At 37.9% G+C, this 19640-nt stretch overlaps 1 protein-coding gene and 1 long non-coding RNA gene across 10 annotated transcripts in view; one reads left to right on the top strand and one right to left on the bottom strand.

Annotated features, from left to right (window-relative positions):
• Nucleotides 1-19640, top strand: part of dpf3 (D4, zinc and double PHD fingers, family 3) — a 163359-nt gene that overhangs the window by 107530 nt on the left and 36189 nt on the right. For 8 of the 9 annotated variants that reach the window (XR_001171452.3, XR_004223836.1, XR_001171453.3 and 5 more), the window contains exons 4-5: nucleotides 10156-10280; nucleotides 12144-12239. Coding sequence is in view for 5 of the 9 variants with exons in the window: in XM_012967894.3 (XP_012823348.1) it covers nucleotides 10156-10280; nucleotides 12144-12239 (221 nt within the window). In the remaining 4 variants the exon portion in view is untranslated. 9 annotated transcript variants of the gene reach the window in all.
• On the bottom strand, nucleotides 8011-17962 carry LOC116406562. The gene is made up of 5 exons (XR_004219570.1): nucleotides 17917-17962; nucleotides 16717-16776; nucleotides 15430-15574; nucleotides 10154-10265; nucleotides 8011-8463 (listed from the first exon to the last, which is right to left on the bottom strand). It is a non-coding gene; the product is annotated as an uncharacterized LOC116406562 (long non-coding RNA).

The raw sequence follows: 19640 nt of genomic DNA on the forward strand, positions 1-19640 counted from the left end.
CTTATATAGAGGTTCGTTGCTCCAATTTAATGTAAATTCACTGTTGATTTAAGGGCAGAAGGGATTTTTGAAATGCAAAACAGCCAAGTTTTCAATTTGATGAATGATATGGTGACCACATTATTAAGCATTACTATGCTGAAGTCAGCGAATAGTTAGTTCAACTGAAGTCCGCTTGATAAGTGTCCCCTGACTTACAGCCAGCTGCCCGTTGGTGACCAAAGAATTTTTTCTTTTCACTTTTACTTTTTGGTGGACCCCATTGGCCATTAACCATTCAATGCATAAAGGTTGCTCATAACGCAGGATTTGGGATTGTGGTAGTTTATAGTATATGGACAATATAGTCCTGGGATAGAGCACCATGGCTCTAGCTCCAAGCACAAAACGTATAGCGCACCGATTAAAAAGCAAGGAGCTTGGGTGTAATGTTAGTCAGTGTACCCTGAAATGTCTGTATAAACCCAGTGCTTCACACACCTGTAATAGTTGTAAAGTAAATGCTCTCTAATTTGCCATGCAACTATATTATTGTACATTTTATGGTAATTTTTTAAAATTAATTTAGAATGGTGCTGATCAGGTGACTGATGGCCAGTCCAGTTTTGCATAATAAAGAGACACAAGGCAGTTAGCACAAAGTTAGGACAATTTTCATAACATTCAGCAGAAACAAGCAAAAAAAATCTGATCTAAAAAGGATTCTCTGTGCCAATGAGGTTACTTTCAGCAGTTTTATTTTTTTACTGTTACTTTTCAAATTCACTGTTCACATATCTGTATAGTTTCTTTTATTGCAGCTCAGAAATGCATACAAATACTTCTATTCTATTGTCGGGTGCATGTAGGTGATTTTACCCGGTGTCCCTGGCAGCCTTTCACCTACACATTTTGGTGAGAGCAATGTAAGCGCCCAGCACCACAAAGCAGTGCTTCTTTCCCACTGGCAGCTGCTTGGCTTATAAATTGTACTGTCATCCAGCACAGCTTGGAGACTAGACGCATCCCAGGGCAGATGAGGAGAGGGACCGGCTATTGATCATTGTGCTCAGTGTTCACAAGCAGAGATCAATCTCGCAGCCTGCATGGCACCTTTTTTCCCTGGCTCTGGTATTGATAGAACAAAGGGAATTAAAGCCAGCTAGTAATTTAGTTTTATTGCCATGGCCATCCCTTTTCCTTTTTGATATATTATAATGCATGCTTTACCAAAGCACTTTTGATAAGTGAATATCCAGCGCCGGATACACGAGAGAGAAGCACAGGATTATAGACTGGCACAAGCCTTTGCAGCTGGGTTTTCCTCAATAAAAATTGTACTGCATTTAGTCATTTCTGGGGGGAACAAACAAAGGATTTCTTTGTAGACTTTAGTGGACTATATTGTACCTTTCATTCTGTGTTTCAATCTTTCATTTATTAGTGTTTTGGGATGAGAAAAGTGTCTTAGCAAATAGTATGGAATGGAAGATTTTACTCTTGTTTTGTCTCACTGACAAACAAAAGCCCCTGAACATATCTGGCCAGTGAGCCAATGGAGGGCTGACAGGACCTCCGTGCAGAGGAGTCGTCTACACACCCATAGAGTACAGAATGAGAAAGGGTGGGGGGCTGACGATATGAGGGTAACACTAGTAATTCTGGCTTTATGCAGGGTAGCTGTTATGGATGGCTGTCCTACCCGCCGCACCCCAGGCCTTCTTCTATAGTTGGGCTTCTGTTTAAATAACATGCTGATCATTGTGGGGAAATGCCTATCCTTTATATGAGTACCAGAACCCTCTATGTGTAGAACACCAGAACAACCACATTCCATCTTGACCTCCTTATATCTTCCTGCTGGCCCTGCTTTGATTGTGTGCATCAGAGCGGTATTGGGGAGGGTCGGGACAAGGGAGGCACATAGACATCATTCTAACACACAATTTAGGGAAAAGACACAGGCCACAATGGCCTACCATATTTTATTGTTTATCTTCAAAAGGGCTCTCTCTTAAAAACTGCTTACCTTATAGTAGGACCAGTTTATTCCTTACTGTTCTCTGGGTCTGATTCTTAAAGTGATACTGACAAGTTCCAAGAACGTGTCCTTATTACACAAGAGTTGCAGCAACAATATATTTCTGGGCAGAAGTCCCCCAAAGGGGATATATAGTAGAAGGAGCTGCGCGGATTTACTACTGTCACGCTGGGCTGGGGTGGAGCAAACTTTCTACAGACTAATGACCAATGGAAACAGTTCTTCAGCCTATGAAATGCTGCCTCCAACCCAGCGAGACTGGTGTGAGGAGCCTTCAGCCATGTCGGAGTGTCGGGCTCAGGTGTCACTGGGCTGAGGGCTGTTTTGGGGGACTTTTGCCCAGAAATATTTTTGTGCTGCAATTCCATGTAACACGTTTCAAATTTAATTTTGGTTAATGAGTTTTTCTTAGGTGGCTTGCAACATTGTTTTAAAAGTCAGGAGTGCAGAAAATGTAAACAACTGCTTTAACCAGCAATTACATTAATTACAATTAACTTAAAGGGGGCATATTGTGTGAAAAACAATATTGTGCCAATGACTGATACTCATCGATATATAGAAGTAATGTGCTTTAAAAAGTAGTCTTTCAGGCTGATTTATTGATAATGTCTGTACACTAGTCCTGCCCATCTGTTCCACTTCCTGCTGCTCCTTTCCCAGATGTGCAGGGGGGCGCCAGCAGCACTCAGCACTAAAGGAATTGGAACCAATCAGCAGCTAGGCTGACCTGATAGGGAACTGAAGCCTTAGGACACGCCCACCTCTCATTTGAAATCGACAGGGAACGAGGGGATCTATAGGGAGGTCCAATAAAGAGGCCATTTTTACAGATAGGATTCATTTTTAGATCAAATTGAAACCAGCACCATAATTACTCATAATTGCCTACAGAGTTTTTTTTTTTTTTTTTTTTTCATCTTTTAACCATTGAACATTTGTAATTAATATTTGCTAAGAATTGCAATTTTTTTTTTTTGAGCAAAGAACTTATTTGACATATAGTAATCCTTAAAGCTGTAAACAGGGAATTTAGTAAGTAAACATCATCAACCAAGGCACAGAACATTAACATAGAAATGTTACATCTATTCTGTGATGTTTATATATTGGTCCAATTATAATAAGTCAATTTAATAAACAAGTCAGTTTAATTTTTGGGCAGTCCTGTATGTAAGTGTTTCTGCATTTGATGAACCATATTAGTGTATATAGCTTGGGATAGCCAGTCACAGGACAGGGAGGCTTTATACCTATGTGTGTTGTATGCTGGCACTGTATTTACATTCCTAACATTGCAAGAATGAAAGTACTCAGCTTGTTACTAGCAATACTAGTGCAGCATTCACCGCCATAGTGTTCTGTATTCATCTCTATGCTGCAATGCCTCTATCCGGAGAGATCAAGGCTCTCCAGGTCACATGAGGCTGCACCTTAACCAGATGGCAGCTGTGTGCTTGGAATGCTGCCTTGTTCTCCCGTTGAGGGCATTTTGCTGACTTTGTAGATGACCTTGTTTCCACCTTAACTTTAATTCCCTCATTCTCAGCCTGTAGGCTCTACTGATCCATCTGCATTTTCATCTGCTGCCATTATTCTTCATGTCTCGCCTTTCTAGTGCTGCTCTGTCTGGTACTTAGAAATTCATTACCTGCGCGTAATGCTGATCTTAGCTTTGTTGCTGATGGCAAGGCTGACTACTGTGGGCTTATGCCATGCTGCAAAAGGGATATTGCATGCCGAGACAAATTATTATCATGCTTATATCCTGCAGTTGATACATTGCCCCCCCACCCTGTGCAGATTATATGTTATATGTTTTTATGGCTATGGTCACCTGCATGAAGCCTTTGGCAGGCATTTGAAGCTAAGAGGGGGCCCTCTGGTATAGAGATATTTGCATTACCTTGTACCTAAAATCTAACAGTTAAAAATGTTAATTTGCATATAAGATGCACAAAACAAGAAGATGATTGGGTAACCACTTGTATTTACTGAAATGTACTAATTGCTCATTTCATATATAACTGTGATGCACAAAAGTCTACCATATCTACCTTGATTTTCCAGTAGACTAATGCTTTACATAGACTGCACCAGAATACTGCCTCTGGCTATGATTTCTGCTTCATATAGATCAACCGATGTAATAGATGTAATAAACCCCTATAATTCACTTAGCACAGCAAACATAGCAAATAGTGCTAGTAAATGATACTTACTGATTTGTATGTGATTTGTGGCTATGTAATGCTACCCAAGGTTAAGCACAACTTGAACAAAGAAATATTGATACAGTTTTCTTTCTTTGTTTCCGAATGGGAATCCCAAAATATATTTTTTTGTGGAATAGCTTTTGACAAGCTACTAATGTGCAGCAGTTATTTGAGCAGCCATTAAGTCTCCCCTACTGCTGCCTCCATTCTGTGGCATTAGCTGACCCTTCATTTCCCTGAGGCATTGAGAATGTTTTGCCAATCTCTGTGTTGCTAGAACAAATTTTGACAGGAGAAGACTGGGTGATACTATAGCACTGCTGTGGATAAACAAAGGCTAGGAAGAGAAATTTAATATTAGAAAACAAAGCCTGGGATAACCATAGCACTGTTAACCTTCTGTGTTATTAAATTGAAGCTGTCATATTCAGTGAGGTTGTGTTGTTATAGATCTCGAGGAAAAAGGCCCGTGTATCATCTCAGAAAAACTTTCTCATCTTGTGGATAAAGTACTAATGTCTTTTATAGGGTACATTTTGTTTTTCTCTGGGCAGGTATCACTTGAGCAGGGAACGCAGCACGCAGCCCGATAACCAGTGTTTTGTCAGCTGTCTCTGACTGGAGCAATGTGTTCTTACAAAAAATAGAACAAAAGAACTATTTTAGAGGCATTCCCACATTACATGGATATAATCGCAAAGAAGGGCTTGATTTCTGATGTGTTTAGCTATTTGCATAGACTGCCTAATACCCTTTGCCAAGTACCCATCAGTAGCCATGTATGTATGTATGTATAACTTTATTTATAGAGCACTACAAGCATACGCAGCCCTGCACAATATTACAATGTATACAATGCACACAGAGATGACAAGAATTATAATACATGTAGATATAATAAATACACAGAGATTAAGTGCCATGTGGTAAGAGAGGCAGTAGGGAGGAGGTCCCTGCCCTCTATGACTTACAGTCTAAGTGGTCAGATAACAAAGACACTAATAGGAAGGCAAAAGCGCACAGGATATGGGCATTGTCTCTCACGTGCCAGGAATAGACTGGACTTAAAATATGTAGTGCTCCAGAAAGTAGAATCTGAGCATTTCCTTGAGATGACCGCGAGAGTGCTCCTTATGGAGGAATTCAGGGATGGAATTCCAGAGATAAGGATAGAGAGGTTTAAGACCAGAGTTGGCGTGGGTGTGGAAAAATGATTTTTTTTTAACACACAATGGGATTATTTAGTAAATAGTGCAAAATCAGCAGGTAGAATTCATAGCACACTTGTTTGAAAGCAATGATCTTGTGGGGGAATGATTAGACCTGGCACCTATTATTTTATTTTCCTTATTGAATAGTTATATAGTTACATAGTAAAGTTGGGTTGAAAAAAGCCAAAAGTCATTTTCATAATGACATTTCAGAATTTCATAGCAAGTAAATCTACCTAATCTCTAATGATCCAGAGGAAGGAGTAACATTTGAAGGCATCTCAATATACCTCACAAGGGGGAACCATAACTTCTAACTTCCTAAAGTACAAGCTGACCATTATTTGGATTAGCTTTGTAGTAAGATTATTAATATCAGTAACTTGGATTTATTCACTTGCTAAAAGGAGGTCCAACTCTTTCTTGAAACTACTGAAGGTGCAACTGATTTAGGAAGAAACATGTTGGATCAGAAGATGAAAGGGATGCTCTTATGTTACCTTGATGGAATCTATGGTATTGTCCCTTTATATATTTACTCATAAATACCTTTTCTCCAATGTAAAAACATCACATCTTCATATCTGAAACCTTCTATATTCTGTATTACCTTAGTCATTCCAGACTAAGACCAACAATGCACTTTACTCTTTACTTTTTAAATAGGGCCTTACCAGTGCTTTCAAAAAATGAAGCATGGTGACTCCCCTTTTAATACAGGCAATGGAAAATTGTTTCCTGAGCTATTAAAAAGCATGTGACCTAAAGCAACCAAAATTGCTGTGTGTGCCATTACCCTTACATTTATCTTCATTTAATCTCATCTGCCACTTAGCTGCCTGAATTGCCATTTTGTCACGACCCTGCAAAAATAACACACCCTAGATGGATTCAATTAATCAGCTAAATGTTGAATAGTTTGCAAACACAGTTACATTATTTAGTGCACATTAGTCATTGTGAGTTAAAATCCTGGTGCACCCAATACAGAGCCCTGCAGCACACCACAAACATCTCCAAGCCCAACAGCCCCTAGAAAACATTTATGTGGCCCTGCATTATTAGCCTTGGCAATATTTAAATGCACCACATTGTTATTATGTCTATAAGTTGTTGCAGAGTAGAGGAAACCAGAGAGTGGGTTCTGTATAAAGTGTGTTGCTTGTTCAGATATGAGTAAGTGCACAAAACATGGCCATGATGTGTCCTTCATTTACTTTAAATCAAGTTTGTAGTTTATTTTACTACACCTGTTTGTGGGATCTATGAATATGAATACCCAGAGGAAACCTAGTCAATTTATCTGACATGATCTGTCCTTTACAAAACCGTGCTGATTACAATATAATTCTGAGTGCAACCTTTTTTTCCCCCCAAAAAGTAGTTCCCTTTAACTTGATGCAGACTGATATTCTGAGACAATCTGCATTTGGACTTAATTTTGTTTAACTGCAAGGTTGCTAGGAATAGGACATTCTTTAACATAATAAACATTAACTTTGAGGTGATCCACGCTTTTAAAAAACATTCAAATAACTTGCCCAGTATAGATGTCAGATTCTCAGGCTGATAATTTCCAGGCTGAGGCCGTAGCTCATTTGTATATATTGGGATTACAGCACCTTGCATCCAATGCACTGATATCCTACCAGATGTGTACATTCATTCTGTATTTTAAAACAGGGAGGTGAGTATCTGGTAATGGGCAGCTTTGGGGAAACAGAATGGGAGGTATAGAAAAGGGTACAGTGGAACACAGTGGAATACAATGAGGAATTATCCATTAGTAAATGTGTTTAGCTCTTACATTGGGAATACAGGCAGGCACTCTGGATCACCAAAAATGTTTCAAAACCACGAAAAACATGTGGAATTTTAATTAAATGTTTGCATACAATCCGAAATGTAAAAAATACTAATTTATCTGAAAATTGTTTAGTAAATCGGGCCCCTTAGGTTTACACTTTCATCTGGACTATATTTTCAACAGGTTTGATCTGTTGAGTGCCATTAAGTCCTATGGAAAGGTTTTCGTAGCGTTAAATTTTTCTGCACAAACATTTTGTGACTTTCGAAACGCAATTGCGATATTTTCGTACGAACAATAAAAGCATTGTCAAGACATTTACAACTACAGAAATTATTGTGGTTACTTCAAATTTATACCAAATCACCTTCCAAGGCCAGAAAAAATGCATCTTAGTAAATGTGCCCCTTGGTGTCTACCTCCAAAGTTCAGTTCAAAGAGCCTAATGTATATAATTCTCTAATCATTCTCTGTATGTTTAAGGAATGTTGGCACATCAACTGTTTTGTTCCTACTATATTTACCTTTTTGATAAGATTTTGTTAAATGGCAAGACAGAGATAGTATCCAACACCATACACACCTCTCGCTATGTAGCACATATACCTTTTATTTAGATAATAAGCTTACAGCTAATGTCGCACATGGTGGTCCCTCCACCATCCTATTTCCACCAACAAGTGTTCTGGCCAAAAACCACTGAGCACAGAAGATGTAGCTGGCTTTCCATTAAGGGGCTTGGGTGCATTTCTCTGCTGGCAGTGAAACCACCATGTCTGACATTAGCTTAATGCAAATACAGATAAAATGTCATTTCATTTACACACTTTGATTTGGTGCTACATTTATCCGGGAGCCTGTTTTGAGGATTATAAGTTTTGAATGAAAATATCCACTAGTTGGTGTGTGCAGATGGAATAGGCCAATGTCCTACACAAATACATTTACATTCATTGTCAATAAAAAAAAGTGATTTTCACTTACTGTTTATAACTGAGAACATTTGATTGTAAACATATGCTTTAATCATTATGACAATAATGCTGTAACCACATTGTGTGCTATTCAATAAAGATGTGTTGAAATACAAAAAAAAAAAAAAAAAGTGATTTTACCTGCCACTCAGCAGGAACCCTGCAAGTGCGGTGAAGTATTGTGAATACTATAAATGGTGCTTTTGCCTCTGACGGTATAATCTGCATGTTCCTCCTAAGGAAAAGAAGATTTTTTTTATCCTCCTTTGACTATAGTTACATAGTTACATAGGGTTGAAAAAAGACCAGTGTCCATCAAGTTCAACCCATCCAAGTAAACCCAGCACACCCAACCCACACCTACCAATCTATACACTCACATACATAAACTATAAATACAACCACTAATACTAACTGTAGATATTCACATTATAAACTGTTTCTAGAACTTACTTAGAAAATTACTTAAAAAATTAAGACTCTGAACATGCAGAACCTTCTATGAATGAAATATGTTTCATAAAGCAGTCGTAAAGGCCAAGGTAGATGTGTGATATTATCCTGGATTTCCGACACTTCTCTTAAATCTATTTAGTGGTGTTTATGGCTGAGTTTAAAATGAAATACAGAACCTGTTTTTTACCAGTTGAAGGCCTCAGCCTACTTAAAGCTGTGCATATATAAGGAAATGGGTAAAGGGTAACTAATCAGATCATAGGTAATAAAGGTTTTGAAATGTTCCAAACATTAGCCTTACCAAAACGGCAATCTTTGTGAGACTGTGTATTTCATGGCAACCTGTGCTGTATTTAATGAGGCCGCGTTGCAGAGGGTTATAGGAACCATTGTGTTAAAGTGTACCCCTTCATATTATTCTTTGTTGGGCGTAAGTAATTGTGATTTTCCACCACTGACATTTTAAGCTACAGATCTTCAAAAATAAGATATTTTAGATTGTATCTGATAAAAGAATGGAGCAATATTTTGTAAATATCACCCTTATTGCATCCTATGACTGATTTTGACAAGTAATTCAAAACTCTTTCCTTTGTATCTAAGCCACCATGTGCCATGAGTCTATGCCATTCTATTTCTGCCAACATGGAGGTACACACAGATGGGGCGGTCATCACACTCAATACAACTCACTTAAGCACTAATGACAGCAGGATAGGCTATAAAAACTAAAATACAAAAAGCTAATTTACAAAAAGTGTTAAATTTTTTGCCTATTATTCACCTACATTCCTGGCATGGTCTTTAAATTGCCCCTGCTGGTGTAAGGTGCAAATCATTAAACCCCATTCTGAAGGTACAAAGATGTGCCCTTGTCTGTGATTGGCAGTTTGGAGGGGGGGGGGGGGCTTGTGTGTCACTTTGCAGGCTCCTTACTTGTACTTATACAAGTGCAAGGAGTGTCAGTGGGTGTAATGTATCTGGAATAAGTACAGATTCCTTTTCTACCTGGTACACTACCCTGTATGAATTGCACTAGATGCATTAACAAAAATGAGGAGTAGAAAAAAAGGAAGAGTCACTTAGGGGCAGAATTATACACACTTTAGCATGCCTATGGCACATTAATTCAAAATTTTGTGTTATGTTATTACAACGGCTGTGTGCTTCCAAAAATCATCCTTATAGCTAATTCTCCACTTTTTTTTTTTTTTTTAGATTGCTAGCATCGGAATGTCAGTGAAAACGTATACGGACCTAAAATTTTTGCCCTTTTAATCAGAAAAGTTAGAGAAGTGTAGATTAAAATGTATTGCATTCTCTCTAAGCAAAGTGATCATGAATCTATTCAGATGTGTTATAAACAATCAAGATGATATTAATCCCGGCCAAATGAGCTAGAGATTTTAGTTGTTACCATATTAATATTGATACAGAAAGCAAGCAATATAATTATTGTATTTAATTACAGATGTTGACTTTCCTCTGAGGAAGGACAATGTTCTGGCAGAAGGAACGACACTGGAAGCCTTGCTACGAGGTGAAGGAATTGAGAAGAAAGATGTTCGAGATGAAGAAAGTCTACAAGAGATTCAGGTACATTAGCACACACATGCCACATGAAGGAACATGACAACAGTCAGTTAAACCATTACCACTGACTCTATTTGAGTGAGTAGCATGTATGCAGTGCTTAACAGGCAGCAGCTCCCATATGTAATAAGAGTCACAAAGTTTGTCTTGGTGCTGCAGGGTTGGACTGGGCCAGGAAAAAACCTGGTGGGCCCCACTGGCCCATACCTGATCCAAAGCATTGGCACTCCTCCACTGACCTCCCTCCCCCTATTGCGGGAAAGTATAAAGTTTGTGCGCTCAGGGGGTTTGGGTGGTCAGTCGGCGGGGACCCCTGGGGTGGCAACCACAGAAGGCCCCCCACACCCTAGTCCAATGCTGTAGTGCTGTAACCCAGAGCAATCAATAAGATGTTTGGTTTTCAACAGGTGACCTGTAAATGCTACCTGCTGATTACTTGCCATAGGTGACAAGACCTGTTGCAAACTTTGCACCTTTTATTACATGACCTGTTAGAGCTTTTCACCAAATAAACACAGCTTACATTGGGGTCACTGGAAAAATGAAATACACCTATTTAGGTGATTGGGGCAATGATTTCCTCTGGAAACTAAAGCTGGCCATGCACCTTACAATTTCAATCTTTCCCGCACCCATGTTTGGCCGCCTTCAAAGGTGCCCGACAATAAATTTCCATCCTGCCTAATTGACGAGGCGACCAATATCCAAAGCTTTTACCAATATTAGTCGCCTTGTCTACCACCATAAACACACCACATATGTATGAAACAATAATATTGGCGTGTGTATGGCAATTATAGATTGACAGTCACCAAATAAGTATAATGCACTAGCAATGCAGGGTCTCTTTAATTAACAGCATAAAATATTTTCATCCAAGCTCTGTACTGTCATTCAAACTGCTGCTGCCTGTGCTGCATCAATACATTTCCACTATTAACACGGTTAGGACATTTATAGATTTGCTCTATAAAAGGTGCAAGTGCCTTTAAATAAATGCAAAATATTGAAATGGTTTTAAAAGTGATGCAATATGCATACAATAATACAAAATACAGATAAATCAATAACCGTGACAAGTTTAGAAAGTGTTTGATAAAATCATTAACTTTCCTTGGGAAGAACCAATTTTTAAGATCTTCTTATGTATGTCTGTACAGGTATGGGACACATTATCCAGAATGCTCGGGACCTGGGGTTTTCTGGATAAGGGGTCTTTCCGAAATTCAGATCTCCTACCTTACATCTATTAAAAAAAATAATTTAAACATTAAATAAACCCAATAGGATTGTTTTGGCTCCAATAAGGATTAATTATATCTTAGTTGGGATCAAGTACAAGGTACTGTTTTATTATTACAGAGAAAAAGGAAATCATTTTCAAAAATGTAATTCTTTGATTAAAATGTCTAAGGGAGATGGCCTTTCCGTAATTCGGAACTTTCTGGATAATGGGTTTCCGGATAAGAGGTCCGATACCTGTACTATGTCAGTGTTATAAGATGACCCCAAGTAGAGATGCTTTAGAAAGAATATCCCTGGTCCTACATATGTTAAATAGTGCCAAAGCCCTTACAGAAATAAGCCCATTTTAGTTATTCTTTGCATTGTGACTTTATGTGGCCAAATGTTATAATGTCCATTCATTGTTTTTTAACACATCATTCTATTTATTTATAATGGAATTATAGGAACAAAGTTTGCTCCAGGCTTAGTAACTTTTACAAATAGGATGTTTGCTTTTATTATTCTAACAGTAGTAGGCCAGTAAGTGCTACCTTCTGGTTGGCTGTTATGAGTTACTAGACCAGCAGTGATAACGTTGTCTTCATATTGCTCTACTGCATATTGTTTGTGTAATTTTAGAGAGTTTTAGAAAACGATGAAAATGCAGATGACGCAAATGGAGAGGATGATATAGAAGAAGAAGTTCCAAAGCGAAAGAACAGGAGCCGGGGAAGGGTGAGCAATTCACTTCTTTATGGTAGCTTTATAACACTTGTGCCAAGGAATCTAACGATTCTGCAATTCTGCATAGTAACAATGTTCCAAAATGCTTTATTAAATGAATCTTCAAGATTTAATTGGTACTTAACTACTGGGTAACTAATCACTAAGTATAGCAGGGAAAAGCAGTAATAGATGTTTCATATTAACATTGTATGAACCTCCTGTGCACATATTCCACAGCCAGGGGCTAAGCCCTGAGTAGCAGGCAGCTTCATGTTATATAGCAGAAGCAACAGAAATAAAAATAATCATTTTTCAGCTCTGCAGTACTTATATACTGATTGGTTGGCATTGTACAGTGCAAACCTCTTAGTGCCACCTGCTCCCCTAAACAGGCAGGGAAAGCAACCAGTGGAAATGGAATGGCTGGCTGGCTGGCACTAGTTTTTTTTTTTTTTTGGGGGGGGGGGGGGGGGGGGTGGGTTGAGGAGAAATTCATTCATTTGCCTGTGCTGCACTCTGCCCCCTGGTTATAAATACCCTTTATATGTACCTTTTAAGAACAAACCGTTTACCAACACTTTCTAACCCTAATAAAGATACATAATTAAATATTTTCAACTTGCTTTGTGGTGTTATGCCAGTTTGGCCCTTGGAAGTGTAATGCTAGTCACAAAATGCGTTTCAGTTTCTTTCCTCGAATATTAGCTTATTTATAAAGAAAATTAAAGGAATAGTCGCATTTGTATTTTGTCATGTTATTGTCATATATTAAGACGGTATCTTAAAGGAAAAGTAACACTAACATTTTTTAAGTAAAAAATCTATTGTACCCTGCCCCAATAATTGCCCTATCCTGCACACCATTTATTATTTTGAATGCTTTAGTACAAAATACCTGCTGGGCAATATGGCGATGCAGAAGCAGCAGAATCCACTATGCGATGATCAATTGATCAATCCTAGTCTTCCTTCTGTATAGGAAGGAGTCGGGCTAGGATCGATCAATTGATCATCGCACCATAATAAATGGTTTGCAGAATAGGGCAATTATTGGGGCAGGGTACAATAGATTTTTTACTTAAAAAATGTTAGTGTTACTTTTCCTTTAAGTTTATTGTTACAAAATAGGATTTCAGTAGACCAGTTAAAGATACTAAATAAGTGGAAATTCACAAACTAGGAGTAAAGAAAAATTGGAGTAATGAAAATAAACACCATATGCCCAAAAGTCCAAGTTGATTTTGTGAATTCAAAACGTATTTTTTTTCCATCAAAATGTGTATTCTTTATATTTATTACCTTTACGAGTCACACAAAGTTGCATTTAAAAATGGTTTACACGTTAACCTTGAGTTACTGCTCAGTACTGTAGTATATTGCATACTGTATTCTAAACTGGAATGATAATGTTAGATATGCTGCAAGGAAGGATTTACTTTGATGCACTATTTATTGACCGTCAAGGAATAGAAAAAAAGTCTAAATCAAAAGGTCTCAATTTGTAGCAACATTCTTGACCAATCGTTTCCGCTCTTAGGTTCAGTTATCAAACCAATTTCCATTAAATGAAAAGTGTGTGGGAGGGTATGTGAGTTCCGTAAATAACGATTATACAGAGGAACGAATGAACAATGGTTCCCCATGTGCTCCCTTACAGTAATTTATGATTTCCTAAAAATGTAAGTCCACACGGACAGGTGATAAAAAACAACTCGTACACCGTATGATTCATTTTTTATATTCCTTCTAGTATGTGGAGGTCTAAAGGATATTCCAGTTACCATAAGTTACACATTCTAAACATTAAAGGAGAACTAAAGCCTAACTACAGAAGGCAGAATGTTGTACATTATGTTTTGGGCTCCTGTACCAGCCCAAGGCACCCACAGCCCTTTAGCAGGGAAGATCTGTGCCCCCAAAGATGCCCCAGTAGCTCCCCATCTTCTTTTCTGCTGATTCCCTGCACATGCTCTGTGCTGCTGTCACTTACTGAGCTTAGGCACCCACTCACATTATACTGTATATATAGAATATAAATAATATAAGGTTGATAATTAATACAGATAATTACTACATGGCAGATCGGAAGCCGCATCAGCTTATATGACAGGTGACGTCCCCTAAGCTTAGCTTCTTAACAGCTGCCCAGAGCCCACTGAGCATGTGCAGTGTTATTGACAGATCTAAGATGGGGACCTCCTGAGACAACTTTGAAGGCCTTAATCATTACTACTGTAGAGATGCTGAACCTTTAGGCTGGTGCAATAAGTACAGTATATACAATATAGCATTTTTTTAACTCTATTCATGTTTAGACTTTAATCTTCCTTAAACAATGTTGTTGGTCTGAAGCCATTAAAGTCCTTATATGGGGATACAGTAGAAGGTGGAATTTAAGGTTTATTTAAATGCCTTAGTTATTCTAAGTTCTAAGTTACTTTTAGTTCTTAAATGTATCAATCTTTTTCTTGTGTTGACAGGGGTTAAAGGAGAAGGAAAGGCAAAGTCACTTGGGGGTGCCAAAATGTTAGGCACCCCTAAGTGACTTGAATCGCCTACCTTTTACCCTGGGCTGGTGCCCCTGTTAGGAGAGAACAGCACCAGCCCGGGGTACCTGTAGCGCTTCCTACTTCCTGTATCGCTAGCGCACGCATGCGCAGTAGAGTGAATAGCGGAACTTTAACAGAGAAGTCGGCTTTTCACTCTACTGCGCATGCGCCTATTGTGTTAGTCACAGCGAAACGAAGGCGGAAGGAGGAAGCGCATCGCTACAGGTACCCCGGGCTGGTGCTGTTTTCTCCTATCAGGGGCACCAGCCCGGGGTACAAGGTAAGAGATTAAAGTCACTTGGGGGTGCCTAACATTTTAGCACCCCCAAGTGACTTAGCCTTTCCTTCTCCTTTAAAATCTTCATGATAATAGGATTTGATTGGTTAGAACAGCTCTATCCAAATTTAAATATCAAAACCGATATTGGGTTCAGTTTATGTTTTGGCCTTTTTGTGTTTATTTGACCAAACTGAAATGTTATGGATTTTCTGCCAATCAATGCCTATAGAAAGTGATCTGCAAAATTATGTGTTTACATAGATTTCTCATAATTTGTTTCCTTGAGTGAGCTAATGGTCTGGGCCTGGTATCTTAACATCTGTACACAGCAAAACTAGGACTACTAAGACCAAGGAATGGCTTAACATACCTCAGCATATAAAATGTAGACTGGAGTGGAGAGTTGGCAGCTGAAGTTGGTTCTGAATGATAACAATGTCATAAATCTTCCTCAACTGAATAGAAAAACGGTATGCCCATAAGTATGGGAATCACAAGATGGCAGTCAGCAGTGCCTATGGGGATAGGTAAAGATGCAGCTAAACACATTCTTGTTTTTCTGGCTTGTTGTTGCTTTACTAACTTAATTAAACCTTGTGTCTTTATACTTTATTTTGCTAGAATTGTGTGATTATTGTTTTGAATAATTGATTATTACACAATATGCAGTCATTGTTGTAAATGTTATATTTTGTGAATTCTTCTAAAAATGTATTTATAAGGCAAATTAAGTTGTTAAAATACCCATAGCCCCTGAACAAATTATGTTTACACTTACAAAAAATATGAATGTATAAATCAGATACTTTTTTAATGCTGTTTCACATAGTGGTTTAAATGAGAGATTTGAGTATCAATAGAGCAGGTACTGAATAGAAAGATAATAAAAAGTAACAATAATTATACAATTGTAAGATCACAGAGCAATAGTTTTTGGCTATTAGGGTCAGTGACCCCAATTTAAAAGCTGGAAAGATGTAGAAGTGGAAGACAAATTATTCAAAAATGATTAAAAAAAATAAGGACCAGTTGCGGGGTTGCTAGGAGTAGCACATTCTATAACATGCTAGTTAAAGGTTAACGTAAAGGTGAACCACCCCTTTCATACAAGATTATATTATCAATGAATTTTGGATCCCCCCATATTTAAAGTCTGCATACAAAAGCTTTCTTTTAGTAGCAGCATTCATGACTAGTCGCCACCTCTCCACTACTAGATGTATACCCATAAAGCGGAAAGTGGGACAAGTATGTCCCTTTTCTAGAGAGTTTTTATAGAGAGAAAGATCTGTTTTAACATAGACAAAAGCCGTTTGTAATGCTTAGCAGTGATTTTCCTACATGTCAGTCCACATGGAGATGTGATAATGTAGGTGCATTTGTATACTTCTCCTGGTCTGTGGGTGTCTAGCACTTTCCCCTGTTATAAGGGCACATGTGGTGCATCCTGGAGGATCTCCTTTTTTAGGAGAAAATAAAAAATATTGGAAATAAATAGGTCTGAGGGCATCAGAATGTCCATTACTTCCATTAAATTCCATTACTTGTAACCCCCGCATTGGTTTTTCTTGACCAATTTTGTTTTTAATTGACAATTTTTTAAAGGCTTTGGAGCCAGTTGTATGCTGGGTAATGACAAGTCATTCTTGGTTCTTACCTAGGCAGGGGTCATGGCAGCACTCTTAACTGTCTGTCCCCTCTGCAAATAAAATGAATTCTGAAATCAAAGAGTATATCTGTATTACAATATAATATAGAAGTTTAGTAGCGCTAACTGATCTCTTTTCATTGGTTTGTTTGTTCTGCTTTAGCTACAGCTCGTACCTCAATATGGTTTGTTTATTTTTGCAAGAAAAGAAAATAGAAACAGTCATGCATATCAGGAAATCCACTTTACCGCACCAAATAGCCTATAATCATTAGAAGTAAAGTGAATCATCTTTTCTCATAACATCTCCCAATACTAGTACTCTACATTTAGCTTGTTAACCCTGTTTTAAATCTGAATCCTTTAAGAACAGTTAATTCCAAGTTGCAATGACCAACTTGAAATAGGTTTTGATTTTAACGATCAGGCCATTCAAATATTGTGCAATGAATATACTATGATTTACAAAGAAAAGACGGTGCAGCACCCCAAAGTAGTGAAAAAGATTAATTTTATTTATGCTACACAGAGTGCAACATAATAAGAGCAATTTTCTTTGATGAATAAAACTATTACTCACTCTTTGGGTTAGATCTTTAACCCTTTAAGTGCCAGCAGAATTTGACATTTCGGTTCCCCTCAGTGCCAGACGTTTTGTAAACATTCTGTGCTCTCTCAATTTAGGGGCTTTTACTGGGGGAAGGGTTAAGTTTAGGTAGGCAAACTATATACTGTTTTTTTCAGGAGAACCTGAGCTTTCCAAATCTGGAACAAGATTTAGAGCTTGAAATACAAAAAAAAAAAAAAAGAAAAAATGCTATTTTTCATGATATAGGGATTTATACCAGAAACATATTTTATTTTATGGACAAAAATTCAACTGATTTGGAAAGCCTCATGTCTCCCGAACGTGCCAATACCTGATATGTATAGTTTTATCGAGATTTCTGACTTCTATAGATCAAAAACTCCCAGCAGTAAATTGCTAAATTTTCAAAGCATTACAGCAGAATACGGCATACTTTACATTCCAAAGCCAAAAATTCTGGAATATTAGGTTTACCCCAGGAAACCATACATTTTTGAAAATACACATTCTGACGAATCCGAAATGGGTAACTATGTCTTCCAACTCCTAAGTACCAAACAGCAATGCTTTACTGAATTTAGCCTTTTTTATAAAAAATTATGAAAATTCTAAAAAATCACCTCAAATCTTCCAGTTTCAAGCATCATATCTCCCACATAATATTAGGTACCAAGAAAACACATCCTAAATATGAAAGCCAAGGGTCCACTGAACGGTTTGATGCCCATTGTGCATAGGATCACCGATGTATCTGGAATTTAGAAACACCAAAAGGAAGTTAGTACATACAAATTGCCCCGGAGATCTCTTTAGCTACTGAAAATTCAACACATTTACTGCATTTTCTGTGGGGTAAAAACACAAAAAAATACATTGACCCCCCAAAACCATATATTTTTGGAAAGTACACATTTGGACAAATTCAAAATTGGTACCCATGTCTTTCTACTCCAAACTACAGAGTCGCAGTGCTTTTCCAAAATTGCCAGTTTTGATGAAATACCTAAAAATCACATCAAATCTTCCACTTTCAAGCACCTTATCTCCCACATAACATTAGGTACCAAAAGAACACACCCTAAATATGAAAGCCAAGGGTCCGCTGAACAGTTTGATGCCCATTGTGCATAGGAACACCAATGTATTTGGCATTTAGAGACCCCATAAGGAAGTTAGTGCATAGAAATTGCCCCAGAGATCTCTTTAGCTACTGAAAATTCAACACATTTACTGCATTTTCTGTGGGATAAAAACACAAAAAAATACATTGACCCCCCAAAACCATATACAGGTATGGGACCCATTATCCAGAATGCTCGGGACCAAGGGTATTCCGGATAAGGGGTCTTTCCGTAATTTGGATCTCAGTACCTTAAGTCTACTAAAAAATCAATAAAACATTAATTAAACCCAATAGGATTGTTTTGCATCCAATAAGGATTAATTATATCTTAGTTGGGATCAATTAAAAGGTTCTGTTTTATTTCTACATAGAAAAAGGAAATCAGTTTTAAAATTCTGAATTATTTGATTAAAATGGAGTCTATGGGAGACGGGCTTTCCGTAATTCGGAGCTTTCTGGATAACGGGTTTCCGGATAAGGGGTCCGATACCTGTATTTTTGGAAAGTACACATTCGGGCGAATTCAAAATTGGTACCCATGTCTTTCTACTCCAAACTACAGAGTCGCAGTGCTTTCACAAAATTGCCAGTTTTAATGAAATACCTAAAAATCACATCAAATCTTCCACTTTCAAGCACCATATCTCCCACATAACATTAGGTACCAAGAAAACACACCCTAAATATGAAAGCCAAGGGTCCACTGAACAGTTTGATGCATGTGTATGTATCTGGCATTTAGAGACCCCAAAAGGAAGTTAGTGCATACAAAGTGTATACGCTGCAATATAAGCTACCGGCATGTGCATTATGTGCCATAAGACCCCCTAACAGTAAGGAGACCCTAGAAAACTATACATTTTCCGAAAGTACACATTCTGACAAAACAAAAATGGGTAAATACATCTTTCTACTGCAAACTACCAAACTACAAAGCTATGCTAAACAGAACGTTTTTTTTTACATTTCTGAAAATCGTCACAAAGCTTGCATTTTACCACATTATGTACCCCCACATTTTGTAACATATCAACATAAAACATTCTAAATATGGACACCAGGGGTTTACTGAACAGTTTGATGCCCTATATGCATAGATTTACCAAACTACAGGGGCACCCAAATAAAAATAGTGCATATGAATTTTCACATAAGACACTCCGGCTCATGCAATTTTTGCACCCGGTATGTGTATTATGTGGCATAAGACCCCCTAACAGT

The sequence above is a fragment of the Xenopus tropicalis genome, chromosome 8 (genome assembly GCF_000004195.4).
Source record: "Xenopus tropicalis strain Nigerian chromosome 8, UCB_Xtro_10.0, whole genome shotgun sequence".
Lineage (NCBI taxonomy): Eukaryota > Metazoa > Chordata > Amphibia > Anura > Pipidae > Xenopus > Xenopus tropicalis.